The following is a 13433-nucleotide window of genomic DNA, read 5'->3' on the forward strand; positions in this document are numbered from 1 at the left end:
GGCTCTGCTTCTCTCTGGGGTGGCGCCGGGGGGGCTGCTGCTTTGTTCCTCTGCGGTGTCTGGCCATGGGCTCGTCCGTGGTGCCTGCGCTGGGGCACCCGCGGGCCCAGCTGGGTGGATGCCGGGGCAGAACTGGGGTGAACCGAGCCTCGAGCTGGCTGCCCAGGAGTGGGGGGTGTTTGTGAAGCCCCCATAAAGGGCTTGGAGCATCCCCCGGGATGCCACAGCAGCAGGAAGCCTCTGGTGACCTTCTCGTGGCCACAAGTCCCTGATCCCCATCCCCACCACCCTGTCCCCACGCAGGACTCCTGCTGGGTCCTGTCACCCCTGGGTGCCCCTCTGGGGGTCCCATGGGCCACGGCCTCGCCCTGCAGCCCCCCGGCTGAGCCCCAAGCGGTGGGGCTGGGGCTGATGTCCCACAGCAGGTACCCCCGTACCCACCGGGACCTGCCCCTTCCGCAGCCTCCATGGGACCGAGCTGGTCCTGGTGCCGGGCAGATTCCGGTGCAGTAGGTCGCGGCACCGAGTGGGTCCCGGTGCCAAGCACATCCCAGTGCCGAGCAGATCCCGGTGCAGTGGGTCCCGGTGCCAAGCACATCCCGGTGCCGGGAAGATCCCGGTGCTGAGCAGGTCCCGGTGCCGAGCAGGTCCCGATTCTACCGACCCGTTGTCCCCCGGGCCCCAGCGCCCTGCCCCCGGGCGGGTGCCGGTGCCCGCCGGTGCCGAGGCCCCTCCCGGTGCCGGCGGCGCGCAGGGCCCGGGGCGGGGCGGGGCGGGGGCGGGGCGGGAGCCCCGGGCGGGCCGGGCCGGGCCGAGCCGAGCCGGGATCAGCCCGCGGCGCCGGGGCCGCACCTGCGGAGGGGCCCGGGGCGGCGGCGGAGCCCAGCCCCCGGCCGCAGCCCCGCGGCGGCGCCCCGGCGGGACCATGCCGGTGATGAAGGGGCTGCTGGCGCCGCAGAACACCTTCCTGGACACCATCGCCACCCGCTTCGATGGCACACGTAGGGCCGGGACCGGGTGGCGGGGAGCGGGGAGCGGCCGCGCTGGGCACGGGGGGGTCCGGGCATGGGGGAGGCGCTGCCTCCCGGCGAGTGGCGGGGGGAACCGGGGCTCGGCCCGGCCCCCAGCCCGCGGCTCGGCACGACGTGAGGGTCCACGCGCTCTGCACGTCCCGGGGACCCCCCTCCCCCGTGTCCGTGTCAGGGCTCGGTGCTCGGGACCCCATGACCGGACTCTGTGCTCCGGGATCCCCCGTGTCCGTGTCCGGGTTCGGTGCTCCGGGATCCCCCGAGTTCGATGCTCCGGGATCCCCCCGCGTCCGGGCTCGGTGCTCCGGGCTCCCCGTGTCCGGGCTCGGTGCTCCGGGACGCCCCGTGTCCTGTCCGGGCTCGGTGCCCCGGGCCCCCCGTGTCCTGTCCGGGCTCGGTGCCCCGGGCCCCCCGGGCCCCGGGCAGCCCCCGCGCTGCTGTCCCCGCGGCCGGGCCGCGCTCAGCACCAGGGACAGAGCCCGGGCGCGGCGGGAGGGGCCGGGCGGGGAGGCCCGGGGGGGCGCGGGGGGGAACCGGGGGGCGCGGGGGGGACCCGGGGAGAAGCCGGCCGGGCTCACCCCGCTCCGGGAGCCCCCAGGGGCCCGTCCCCGCCCCGTCCCCTGCCCGAGCCGTGGCCAGTCCCGGGCAGGGACACACGTGCGGGTTGTGCCTGCCCCCGCGGGGCTCGGGGTGCTGCCCCAGGGAGCCCTCGGAGCTGTGGGGCAGCCGTGGGGCACAGCCTGTGCCTGTCACCTCTGTGTCACACAGCCCTGCGGCCACGGACGTGGCGGGGCCCGTGGGGAGCCCCGGTGCTGCACAGGCCAGCCCCGAGCCCCAGTTAGCAAAGTGCCCGCTTGCTTGGGGTTACATCCCGGGAAAAGGTGGATCCCAGTAACGGTGTGTTTGGGCAGGGGCAGGCAGTGGGGCCTGTGTTGTCCCAGCACCATCCATTTTGGGGTCATTTCCCACAGCTGGAGGTGTTGCTGGTGTGTCCCCAGGAGCTGGGGTCTCCTCCATGTCCATGTCCATGTCTATGTGCTGGGGCCAGGGTGGATTAAAGCCCCAGCACACTGGGATCATGTTGGGCTGCCACAAGCCAGCTGCTGGCACTGCTGGCACCATGCAGCCACCCAGGGACAGGCTGTGTTCAGGGTTGATCCCAGGTTTCCCCCAAATCACCTGGAGCAGGGTCTCCCCAGCCAGCCGCCTGCAGGGCTGGACATCTCCCAACTTGCTGGGAGGAACTGGCATGAAGATGGCACTGAGAACCTGCAGCCGCCTCCCACAGCACCATCAGGGCACCGGGAGCACCCCTGGGGCATGTGTTGGGGGGGATGCTGGGCTGGCTCCTGGCCTGGTGTGATGTGGAGCATCCCAGATGACACAGGGTGTCGTCATTTGCCCATCGGAACTCTCAGTTGGGATGTTACCTGTGAGACTGCAATGTGTAACGAGGCCACCAGCACCCTGAGCCTTCCCCAGCCCAGACCCAGCTGCGCCCAGAGGTGCCAGGGCAGAGCTGCATGTGCCTCGAGCTGGTGATCCTTTGACAGTCGCTCCCCAGGGCTGGATCTGGCTCTCTGAGGAGAAGGGTCCCCAGGGGAGCTGCCTGCCACACCCTGACACAAAGTCCTGGGAATTTGCCCGGGGGGGGACAGGATTTGCCCCACAGCACCCTGGCAGCATCCTGCCTTGGCTGGGCCAACCTGCCTTCCAGGCACTTTTAAACAGTGTCAGGCTTTGTGGGTTTGCTGTGTCTCTTATCGGCTTTATCTGCCATGGAGAGGGGCTTTAGCTGAAGTGATACACCGTGTGAGTTAACCCTGCTTCTCCCAGGCAGCCACTGCCCACTGGGCCCGAGGCTGTGTGTCCAGACAAGCTGGCTACCACAGCAGGGGACTGCCGAGCCCCCCCAGGGCTGCGTCCCCCTGCTCAGCAGAGCTGCTCCCAAATGCAAGCCCTTTTTTCTTTTCTAATAACACATCCTGGACAACACTGTAATCCTGGCTCCCCAGAGCCAAAATCTGGCCTTAGTCACAGCTTCAAGCTATTTTTGATTCTCCAAGCTAATCCTGGGCTGAGCTGTGCTGTGGTGGCCCCGCTGCACCCCCATCGCGCTAGGGCTGCCTGTGGCTGCCATCCCCTCCTTCCTGCAACCTCCTCTGCCCTTGCCCTGCCCTGGCACGGCTCTGCTGTCGGTGCCCGGGTGCTGTAATCTGCTGCGGGCTCCCCTCCTTTGCTGTGAGAAGGAGCAGGACACATCTGCTGCTCCTGGTGCCTGGGCTGGGGGGGTGCAGGGGTGCTGGGAACCCCCGGGCTGGAGACCGTGTCAGAGCTGGGGGTACCCCAGTCTGCCCTTGCCGGGTGCAAATACAGCCCATGCTGGCCACGCATCCCAGCTCCTTGGCATCCTTTTAGCACGAGGCCATCTGTCCCGCTGGCGCAGAGCCTGCAGCAAGGAGCTGCTGCGGCCCCGGGGGCAGAGCCCCTGCCTGGCCCACAGCTGGGGGGGCTGTGGGGTGAAAGAGGCTGCTCTGCAGCTGGGCAGAGCAGGGGGCTGCCAAGGGCTTTCCTCTGCCTGGTGCCACCTCTCTGCCGGGGCAGGCGTGGTGCTGGGGAGGCTCCGTGGTGCTGTGACAGACCAAGGACACTGCATTTCCCCTTCACCTCCGGCTTGTGCCAGCTCAGCACAGGCCCTCGACTCACCCCAGGCTTGTGGCTTTTCTCCCACCCTCTCAACGGGTGTCCCCGCGGTGCTGTGCCTGGGGATGGAGGTCCCAGCACCGCAGCCCAGCACCTCTGGGCTGGCAGCACCCAGCTGGGTTTGCCACTGCTCCTGCTAAGCTGCCTGAGCCCCGGCGGGAGGTGGGAGCGGCAGATGGTGAGGGGGAGGCATGAATCGCCTCGCTCGGAATCGCGTCTCTGGCGATGGGAGCTGGATCTGGGCTCCTTCCCCTTCCAGTGCATGGGGATGGGGTTCTGCCTGGATCAGGGCCTCAGGATCAGGCAGGGGATGAATGAGCTCTGGGAGCAGCTGGGGACAGCCCACAGCTGGATGGAGACCTGCCTTTTCTTCCCAGTGGGACCCGTGGGGGGCTGGGAGGGCTGGGCTCCCCTTCACACACCCCCAGGGTGGCCCGGAGCCCTCAGGGGTGGCTGTGTCTCCTTTCAGACAGCAACTTCATCCTGGCCAACGCGCAGGTCCGCCGCGGCTTCCCCATCGTCTACTGTTCCGACGGTTTCTGCGACCTCACTGGCTTCGCCCGCACCGAGGTCATGCAGAAGAACTGCAGCTGCCGCTTCCTCTACGGGGCCGAGACCAGCGAGCCCGTCCTGCAGCGCATCGAGAAGGTGCTGGACGGCAGGCAGGAGTACCAGACCGAGGTCTGCTTCTACAAGAAGGGTGGTGAGTGGTGCATGGGGCTGGGTCCTTGCCCACAGCTCCGGCTGGGACTCGGCCCCGTGCTGGCTCCGGGGTGAAGCTGCCAAGCAGCAGGGGGGCTGTCCTGCCTTCACCACCCCTCTCCTCCACCCAGGAACTGCCTTCTGGTGCCTGCTGGACATCATGCCCATCAAGAACGAGAAGGGGGAGGTGGTGCTCTTCCTCTTCTCCTTCAAAGACATCACAGAGAGCCGGGGCAGGAGCCACCCGAGTGATAAGAAGGAGGGTGAGCCACAGCTGTGGGATGGGGAGGGGATTTGGGGAGCAGTGTGCACAGTGGACATGTGGCAAAGGGGCTCCCGTTTCCCTGCGGGGTTCTGCCCGCCTCTGTGCACCTGTGCAAGGAGGGCTCCCTGCAGCAGCCCTTGCACCGTTGCACCAGCAGCAGCACAGTGCTCCCGCTAACCCAGCGTGTCTTGTCTGCCGCAGAGAAGCAGAAGAGCAAGAGGCCCGGGAGCTCACATCTACGGGCAGCACGGAGGCAGGGCCAGACGGTGCTGCACCGGCTCAGCAGCCAGTTTGCCCGGAGGGACCGTGGCGAGATGAAAATCAACCGTGTAAGGACCTGGGGGAGCCCTCAGCTTTGCCCAGTGCCTCCCGGGCTGGGGCTGCGGGTAGGCTGGCAGTGCTGCAGCTCCCCCAGGACCAGCCCCGCAGCCAAGACTGCAGGATGCTGTTCCCATGCACGCACCTCACTGGCCTCCCCAGGCACTGAAATGCCCTCCATCCCCAGCAGCTTGCACCGTGGTCCAGGTTGTAAATATGGTTCGTTGGCAGCGGGAGAGAGAACAGCAGGTTGCCCGGAGCTTGCCGTGGGGAGAACAGATCTGGCAGCTCTTGCAGGGCTGTGTCTCTCCTCACACATTAGCTGTCAGGAAAACCCAGCCGCTTGCTTGCAGCACAGCTGTGCCAGCCCTGGGGAGCACCGTTACCAGGCTGCAGCAGCCATGAGCACTGGGGCTCCCAGCCACAGCAGGGACCCGTGTGTTGTTTCTGTGCCAGCCCATTCGCGTGGCTGCAATGCCCCAGCGCAGGGTCCCCAGGCATGGCCACAGCGATGGGCATCACCTACAGACGTGGGGCCAGGGTGGGGGTCTGTCACCAGCAGAGACAGCCGGGGGTCCGTGCTGGAAAACAGGCAAAGGGTTTGCGTGTGCCAGTCTTGAACTTTGGGGGATTGTGTGGGATAGACCTGGCTCTCCCCTTACCCAGGTTGGGCTCTTGCTGCCCCCCAGTAGTGCCGCGTCCCTGCAGGGGGGGATGGCTCTGCCCCAGGGCGCGAATTGGCACCTGAGATGGTTCTGGGCCGCAGCTGGCAGCAGCAGCAGTGGATTACTGTTAATAGCATTAGCATAGCGTTAATTCATGTGCCGTAAGCAGGCATTCTGTGCCCATCTCTGAGGGTGACCTCAGTGCAGCCTGTTGGAAAAGGGCATCCATCACCATGGTATCAGGGAGTGTCAGCCAGGCTAGCAGGACTCAGGAGAAGGGGGGGCTGTGGTGGCCTCCCACCCTCGCGTGGGACAGCCCCTGCACGGTGTGCCACCCTGTTGCTTGCTCCCCCAGAATGTGTTTGAGAACAAGACGTCCATCCCTGAGTACAAAGTGGCCTCAGTGCAAAAGTCCCGCTTCATCCTGCTCCACTACAGCATCTTCAAGGCCCTCTGGGACTGGCTGATCCTCCTGGCCACCTTCTATGTGGCCATCACTGTCCCCTACAACGTCTGCTTCACGAGCATGGAGGACAGCCTGTCAGCTGCCCGCAGCACCATCGTCAGCGACATCGCTGTGGAGATGCTCTTCATCCTGGGTAGGTCCGTGCCTGGAGCCAAACACCCATCTGGGATGGGGACATGGCTGGGCAGGGCAGGGATGCGGCCAGAGAAGAGGACCTGAGGGGTGGCGGAGAGCGAAGCTGGTGCTGCTTTGCCCCTGCTGCTGGTGCTGAGCACCCCAGGAGTGGACCTGGGTTGTCCGCAGACCCCAGCCCAGTTCTCCCAGCCATGGCGGGGGTGGTGAGGGCTGGTCCTGCTCTCCCCGGGGCAGACATCATCCTGAATTTCCGGACGACATATGTGAGCCAGTCGGGCCAGGTGGTGTACGACCCCCGCTCCATCTGCATCCATTACGTGGCCACCTGGTTCTTCGTGGATCTGATTGCTGCTCTGCCCTTCGATCTGCTCTACATCTTCAACGTGACCGTGGTGAGTGCCGCTTGCGCCGTGGGCAGGGGCAGCAGAGGGGGGGGAGGTGGCCCTTTCCCAGGGATCCGCTCCTCGCACGCCTGTCTGGGAGCAGCGCAGGCAGCGAGGGGAAGCAGCAATGGCAGCTACAGCAGGAAGCCTCCCACGCACCTTAATTTAACCAGAGGCTGCCACAAACGACAGTAACTGCCAAGACGCCCCTCCAGGAGCTGCAGGCAGACGCCCGCCCTGCACCCAGCACCCCTGTGCTCTGTCTGGGGAACAGGGCAGCTCTGTGTCTGCATGCAAACACCTTGTGCGCACACACCCCGTCGCAGCGAGGGGCACTTGCACGTGTCCTGCTCTGCAGGGGGTGAGCATGCGCACGAGGCACACGCCAGTGATGAAGGCAGGTCCCAGCCTGCACCTCACTGGGGTCCCAAGGGGTCCCGCAGCGCCGCGGGTGCAATGGGCTGCGCAAGTGCACTGCTGGCATCAGCCCCTTCCCATCCTCTGCCAGTTGGGGCAGGGAGGAGAGGAGGGAGGCAAGCGCAGAGGCTGTAATTACGCTTATTGGAGGCAGAGCAGCGTGTGGGGAGGACAAGGGCACTTGGGGCTGGAAGTGCCCCCCTGAGCCAAACTCAGCTCCACTCACACCCTGGCGGTGTTGCCCAGCAGGACAACAACGGCGACCAAGGCAGGGGCATGTTCCTGGGGCTGTGGCCGCATGGGCCATCACTGCCTCTGCCGAGGCTGGGCATGCCAGGGGCGCACACTGTGGCTGGCTGGCTGGGCAGCCCTGGCAGGGACCCTCTGGGCAGTGGGGAGCTGAGCCACCCAGGACTGGCTCCATCCTGACCCACCTTGGTGGGGTCTGACCCCGGCATCTGCTCTGGCACAGCCCCTGCCCCATGCCCCTGCCCAGCCCATGGCCCTGGGCTCCTGTGAGGTGTGAGGTGCTGGCAGTGGGAGAAGGATGATGTGGGAGCTTTGTGGGAGGTGGGAGGCCCTGGGGCGCTCAGCATCGCTGCGCATCCAAAGCCACCTGCCCCGGGCATCTCTGGCTCCCTTTGTCCAGGATCTCTGTGGGCAAGGCACAGCATCTTGCTGAGCCCTCTCCTCACAAGCAGATCAGATCAGCTCTCTGCCAGCACAGCTTCACCAAATGCAGCCTCCGAATGCAAAGCCACTGCTGCCTGCCCCCCCTCCCACCCCCCTGCCCCTCCCCAGCACCCCACATCTCTCCCAAGCTGTGACCCCAGCTGAAGGCTGCCTGGGGGCCAGCTCTTCCCAGCTGCCCCCATAGCCCACGACCTTTGTGGTGGATGGGTGATGGTGGTGGTGAAGGCTCCCTGCCCCGGGGGGAGCTGGGGGGGGATCCTTGCTTGCCCCTGACTGCCGCTCCGCTGGGTTCACCCGCCTGCCCCGCTCCCCAGACCTCTCTGGTTCACCTGCTGAAGACAGTGCGGCTGCTGCGGCTGCTGCGGCTGCTGCAGAAGCTGGACCGCTACTCGCAGTACAGCGCCATGGTGCTCACCCTGCTCATGTCCATGTTCGCGCTGCTGGCCCACTGGATGGCATGCATCTGGTACGTCATCGGCCGCAAGGAGATGGAGAGCAACGACCCCCAGACCTGGGACATCGGTGAGTGGGGCTGCCTGCATGTGGGGGCTGCGTGGGGTGGGGGCATGCTGGGGACACCCGGCCTCCCCCGTGCTGCAGCATGCCGCTGGCGGGAGGGAGCAAGCAGAGGGCAGTCCCGTGGGGTGGGCAGCAGCGGGGGCTACAGCCCCTCTGGCTGGGGCAGGGACCCTCGGTGAGCGCTAACCCCTGGCTGTGCTTGGCAGGCTGGCTGCACGAGCTGGGCAAGAGGCTGGAGGCTCCCTACATCAACAACTCAGTGGGGGGCCCCTCCATCCGCAGCGCCTACATCGCCTCCCTCTACTTCACCCTCAGCAGCCTGACCAGCGTGGGCTTCGGCAACGTCTGCGCCAACACCGACGCTGAGAAGATCTTCTCCATCTGCACCATGCTTATTGGGGGTGAGGCAGGGAGCGGGGCAGGGCTTGGGGGGCTTCGTCTCCAGCTGCAGGAGCAGCGGGTGCGGCAGGTACCCAGGCAGGTTGCTGGGGGGAGGCGATGAACAGCTGTGGGACAGCCCTGGGGCTGGGGTTAGGGGAGAAGCCCCCCATGCTGCACGCCTCAGCCCCGCGTTGCTGGTGGGGGCAGAGCCCAGACCCTGCCTGGGTGTCCCTACGCTCCAGACGGCCCCATGGTGGGCCTGACGCTGCCCTCCCGGCCCCCAGCGCTGATGCACGCCGTCGTCTTCGGCAACGTCACCGCCATCATCCAGCGCATGTACTCCCGCCGCTCACTCTACCACACCCGCATGAAGGACCTCAAGGACTTCATCCGCGTCCACCGCCTGCCCCAGCAGCTCAAGCAGAGGATGCTAGAGTACTTCCAGACCACCTGGTCGGTGAACAATGGCATCGATGCTAACGAGGTAGGAGGTGTTGGCTGGGCCGGGCCAGCCCCCCTCCACCCCCCAATGCTGCACCCAGCCTGGGGGTGACGGGGCTGGCAGGGCCAGCTATGAGAGCGCAAGCGTGTGCGTGTACGTGTGTGCAATTGTGTGCGTGTGCAGATGTGCACATGTGCGTGCTGTGTTGCTGGAGGGACCAGAGCTGCGTGCCAGGTCTGGGGCAGATTCCTGCCAGCATGGGCAGCGGGACGTGGAGCAGAGGCAGCCCACCACCACAGCCACAGCTGTCCCACGTTTGCCAGCTGGGACTGCTGGGCTCTGCGAGATGCTCCGCTCCAGAGGGGGATCTGTCCCCTGGGGCTGTCGGACTGTGGGGGAGGCTGCTCCCCGCCACCCGCACCCCAGCACCCCGGCCCCACTCTCCCCAGCTGCTGCATGACTTCCCCGATGAGCTGCGCGCGGACGTGGCCATGCACCTCAACAAGGACATCCTGCAGCTGCCCATCTTCGAGACGGCCAGCCGGGGCTGCCTCCGCTCCCTCTCGCTCCATATCAAGACGTCGTTCTGCGCCCCGGGGGAGTACCTGCTGCGCCAGGGCGATGCGCTGCAGGCCAACTACTTCGTCTGCTCCGGCTCCCTCGAGGTGCTGAAGGACAACGTGGTCCTGGCCATCCTGGGTGAGGGCAGGTGGCGTGGGCTCTCCCCCAGCCCCTTCTGCTGCCCGGCTGGGTGAGGGGCCCCAGGCTGGCGCTGCTAGCCCACCCCGGTCCCCTCCTGCAGGCAAAGGGGATTTGATCGGAGCCGACCTGTGCAGCACGGACCGGGTGATCAAGACCAACGCGGACGTGAAGGCGCTGACCTACTGCGACCTGCAGTACATCGGGCTGCGGGGGCTCTGCGAGGTGCTGCAGCTCTACCCCGAGTACGCCAGCAAGTTCACGGTGGACATCCACCAGGACCTGACCTTCAACCTGCGGGAGGGCAGCGAGATGGAGGTGGGTGCGTGTCCTCCCTCACAGACCCCTTCCCGTCCTTGCGGCCCCAGAGACCAGGGCAGGGCTGGGGCTCTGCACGGCCACGGGAGGGGAGTTTGCTCCCTGCTCCCAGTCCCCAGGCTCCGAGGCTGGGGCAGGGGCTGTGGCTGTGCCACCATATCCGTGCAGGTATGTCCCATCCTGGCTCCTCTCGGCTTTGCACAACCCAGGCAACTGGAAGCAAGAGCATTTGCAATGCAGGAGGCTGAGGCGGATGGAAGGCTTGGAAATGGGGGGTAGAGGGGACTGGGGGCTCACTGTGGGACAGGCAGCTGGGGCACAGCCCCCCCGCCCCGTGCACAGGAGGCAGCGCTGGGGACTGCCAGGTTTAGTCACGCTGCTGACTCTGGCAGCTGGGGGGATGTTCTGGTGCAGAAATAGCTCTGCAGTGCTTTCCTCCCCCGTCTCTGCTGCTGGTTCTGCACTGGCACCAAGTGGCTGGGGGCTCCTCCAGAGCATCACTCCCCAGTACCCACCGCCCCAGGCCCTGTAGAGGTGGAGTAGGAGGTCGCCCTCTAGATCCCAGCTAGCCCTACCAAAACCCAACGTGTCCATCGCCCAGGAGAGGTATAAATAAACTGAGGGTGAGGATGCCAACAGAGCTTGCTCGGTCCTGCAGAAGCCCTGAGCACCCTCCCTGGCTGGTGGCATGCTCCCGGGGGAGCTGATGCTCTGATGGCCGAGCCAGGGCTGGGATTTAGGGTGCAGCCTCGCCTCCAGCTCGGGACACACAGGCCAAGGTTGGGCAGTTCATGAGTGATGATGGCAGCAGAGGAAGGAGAGTGGGCAAGGGGCTGCAGATGCTGGTGCTGGGGCTGATACATGGGCCCAGGGGAGGTTTGGCCGTCCAGAGGGGCACTGGGAGGCTGGGTGGGCTCTGGGCTGAGGTGGGGAGTGGGTGGGTGCGTGCCCAGCACTGTGTCTGCCTGTGGCCAGTCCCCACCGAGCCATGTGGGGTCCTGGGTGCCGCTGAGCCAGTGCCATCTGCTCTCCCCGCAGGGGCTCTGCCGCTACTCCCGGTCCCCACGGCTGTCGCAGGCACAGCAGGTTTGTGCCGCGCTGGGGGTGGGCAAAGGGGAGGATGGGGCAGTGGTGGCTGTGCCCAGCTGTGGCACCTACACAGGGACCAGCCCTGAGATCCTGCCTGCACCCACCCGCAGCCTCATCCGGAGAGCGGTGCTGCCCCGGAGAAGCCCCTTCCCTCCATCCTGGAAGACGAGGAGGAGCCTGACGAGGTCTTCCAGCAGTCACCGGCCACCATCACCAGCCGCAAGCTGCTGCTGCCCCAGCTGAACAGCCCGGCTCGGCACGGCTCCCTGAGCAGCCTCCTGGGTGATGAGCTGTGCCAGATCTCAGCCCTGCGACGCAACTGCCGCTCCCCGGCCCGCTGCAGCCGGGGCCGCAGCCCCTCTCCGCGGTGCCGGAGGGACACCCGGCTCCCGGAGCGGGATGGTGGTGCTGGCAGGAGGCCGGCCAAGCTCCTCATCCCCTCCCTGCACACCTACGGTTCCCCGGACCTCAGCCCCAGGTAAGGCTGGGACATACCGGTGGCTCGTCCTGCTGGTGTGGGTTTGTGCAGGCCGGGCTATGTGAGGTCCCCGGAGGCCACTGGGCATGGTGGCAGAGGGGCGAGGAGGTGACGAGGGCCAGCCCTCACCCCCTCCCCGCCCTAGAGTTGTGGATGGGATTGAAGACAACGGGGGGCTATCAGAGCCACAAGCCTTCTGCTTCAACGTGGACCCCCCGCTGCAGAGTGCGGCGAGGGACTCCCCCACGTCAGGTACCTCCAGCAGCTGCAGGGCCAGGGCCAGGCCAGGGGGGCTGGCCGCGACACTGGGGGGCTCAGGGGGCCGTCCACCACTGGGCATGTCTTCCCTGGCAGGGACTGATGCTGGTGGCCCAGCCCTGGCGATGGAAGCAGAGGAGATAAAGCAGAACATCAGCAGGCTCAACCAGGAGGTGCGGCGGGGGCTGGGGGCACATCCCAAGAGCCCCGGGAACGTGGGTGGGGGGCTGGGCGGGGGGCAGCGGCCGGTGCTCACTCACTGCTCTCCCTCCCCTTCCAGATCAACCACCTCAACCAGGAGGTTTCCCACCTCAGCCGGGAGCTGCAGTGCATGATGGAGCTGCTCCAGGGTCGTCTGGGGACTCTGCAGCCCCCCACCTGCCCCTACCGCCTGCCCCCCACCGCCTCCCCGCCCCCCCGGCCCTCCCCACCCTCTGCCCCGGTGCCCCCCTCGCCCCCACCCGTGCCCCCCAGCTCCCGCAGCTCCCCCTCTACCAGCCCGCGGGTCAAACGCTGCCCCGTCCGCAGCCGCTCGGCCCACGCCGCCGCCGGCTCCCCCATGCACCCCTGGGTGGGCACCGAGGGGCCATGCCCACCGCGGGTGGACCCCCCCAGCCCCGACCCCCGCAAGGCCTTGGCCTCGCAGCCCCTCTCGCTGCCGCCCCGCTCTGCCCGCTCCTTCCCCGGCTGCTCGGCCGGGGGTCGGCCCCGCGCCCACCCGCAGCCCCGCTCCAGCTCCGCCAGCTCCCACTGACCCCACGGGCACCGGGGTGGCGGTCAGGCCCCTCGCCCCCGGGGACCCTCACCCTGGGGGCCCCTCACCCTTGGGACCCCGGCCCGCCGCCCTGCTGTGCCCGTGACACGCCAGCTCACCAGGTCCCACCCCGGCAGCCCCAGCCCCCCGGGGGGCAGCCACCGGGAGCGGGGCAGCAGCGGGGGGGTCCCCTGCACCCACCACCCCGCTCCCGCAGGACCCCCACCCCGGGGGCAGCGCTCGCCCCGGCCCGACACCAGCAGGGATTTTGATACGATTTTATACTCTTTGCCCACGGGGGCTTTTTTAAAACCAGGCCAGGCCCGACAGACCCCCGGGACCCCCCCCGGCGCCATGCCCAGGGCCGTGGGGCTGGGGCTGGGCAGCACTGCCTCCCGGGGGCGGGAGGGGCTGGCGGTGGGGTCTGTGCTCGGGGCCGGTTCGGAGGGTCCGGGGGGTGTCTCTGGGGGGTGCCCCGGGGGGGACACGGTGGCTCCCGCTCGGCTGGGCGGCTCCCGGGCCTCCGGCGGCTGCGGTTTGTGCGGTGACGGCCGGCCCAGCCCCGCCCCTCCCGCCCCAACGGGAAATAAAGGCTCTATTTTTCCAACCCCGGCTCCGGCTGAGTCTGTCCCCGCCGCCGCCCCCGGCGCCCTCCCGCCGCCGCCCCGGGACCCCCGTGCCCGGGCCCCGCCGGGGGCGGCGGGACTGCAGCTCCCAACG

The 13433-nt window shown here is 67.6% G+C and overlaps 1 protein-coding gene across 1 annotated transcript; it reads left to right on the plus strand.

The window, feature by feature from the left end:
• The first annotated feature begins 831 nt into the window (after positions 1-831).
• Positions 832-13414, plus strand: KCNH4 (potassium voltage-gated channel subfamily H member 4). The gene is made up of 16 exons (XM_037411631.1): positions 832-1001; positions 4201-4434; positions 4565-4696; positions 4900-5027; positions 6037-6280; positions 6517-6674; positions 8090-8297; positions 8501-8695; positions 8960-9159; positions 9567-9816; positions 9920-10134; positions 11173-11220; positions 11334-11701; positions 11847-11953; positions 12056-12132; positions 12240-13414. The coding sequence occupies exons 1-16, from the start codon at positions 926-928 to the stop codon at positions 12711-12713; spliced, it is 3114 nt and encodes a 1037-aa protein (XP_037267528.1). The 5' UTR covers positions 832-925; the 3' UTR covers positions 12714-13414.
• The last annotated feature ends 19 nt before the right edge of the window (positions 13415-13433 follow it).

This window comes from Falco rusticolus, chromosome 18 (assembly GCF_015220075.1).
Source record: "Falco rusticolus isolate bFalRus1 chromosome 18, bFalRus1.pri, whole genome shotgun sequence".
Classification (NCBI taxonomy): Eukaryota; Metazoa; Chordata; class Aves; order Falconiformes; family Falconidae; genus Falco; species Falco rusticolus.

What these genes read in the sequence shown, in the direction of transcription:
- KCNH4 (XM_037411631.1), top strand. Translation starts at nt 926, where the DNA reads ATGCCGGTGATGAAGGGGCTGCTGGCGCCGCAGAACACCTTCCTGGAC. An exon ending in GCGAGATGAAAATCAACCGT is followed by an intron (nt 5,028 to 6,036) that starts GTAAGGACCTGG and finishes TTGCTCCCCCAG; the next exon opens with AATGTGTTTGAGAACAAGAC. An exon ending in GGCTGTCGCAGGCACAGCAG is followed by an intron (nt 11,221 to 11,333) that starts GTTTGTGCCGCG and finishes ACCCACCCGCAG; the next exon opens with CCTCATCCGGAGAGCGGTGC.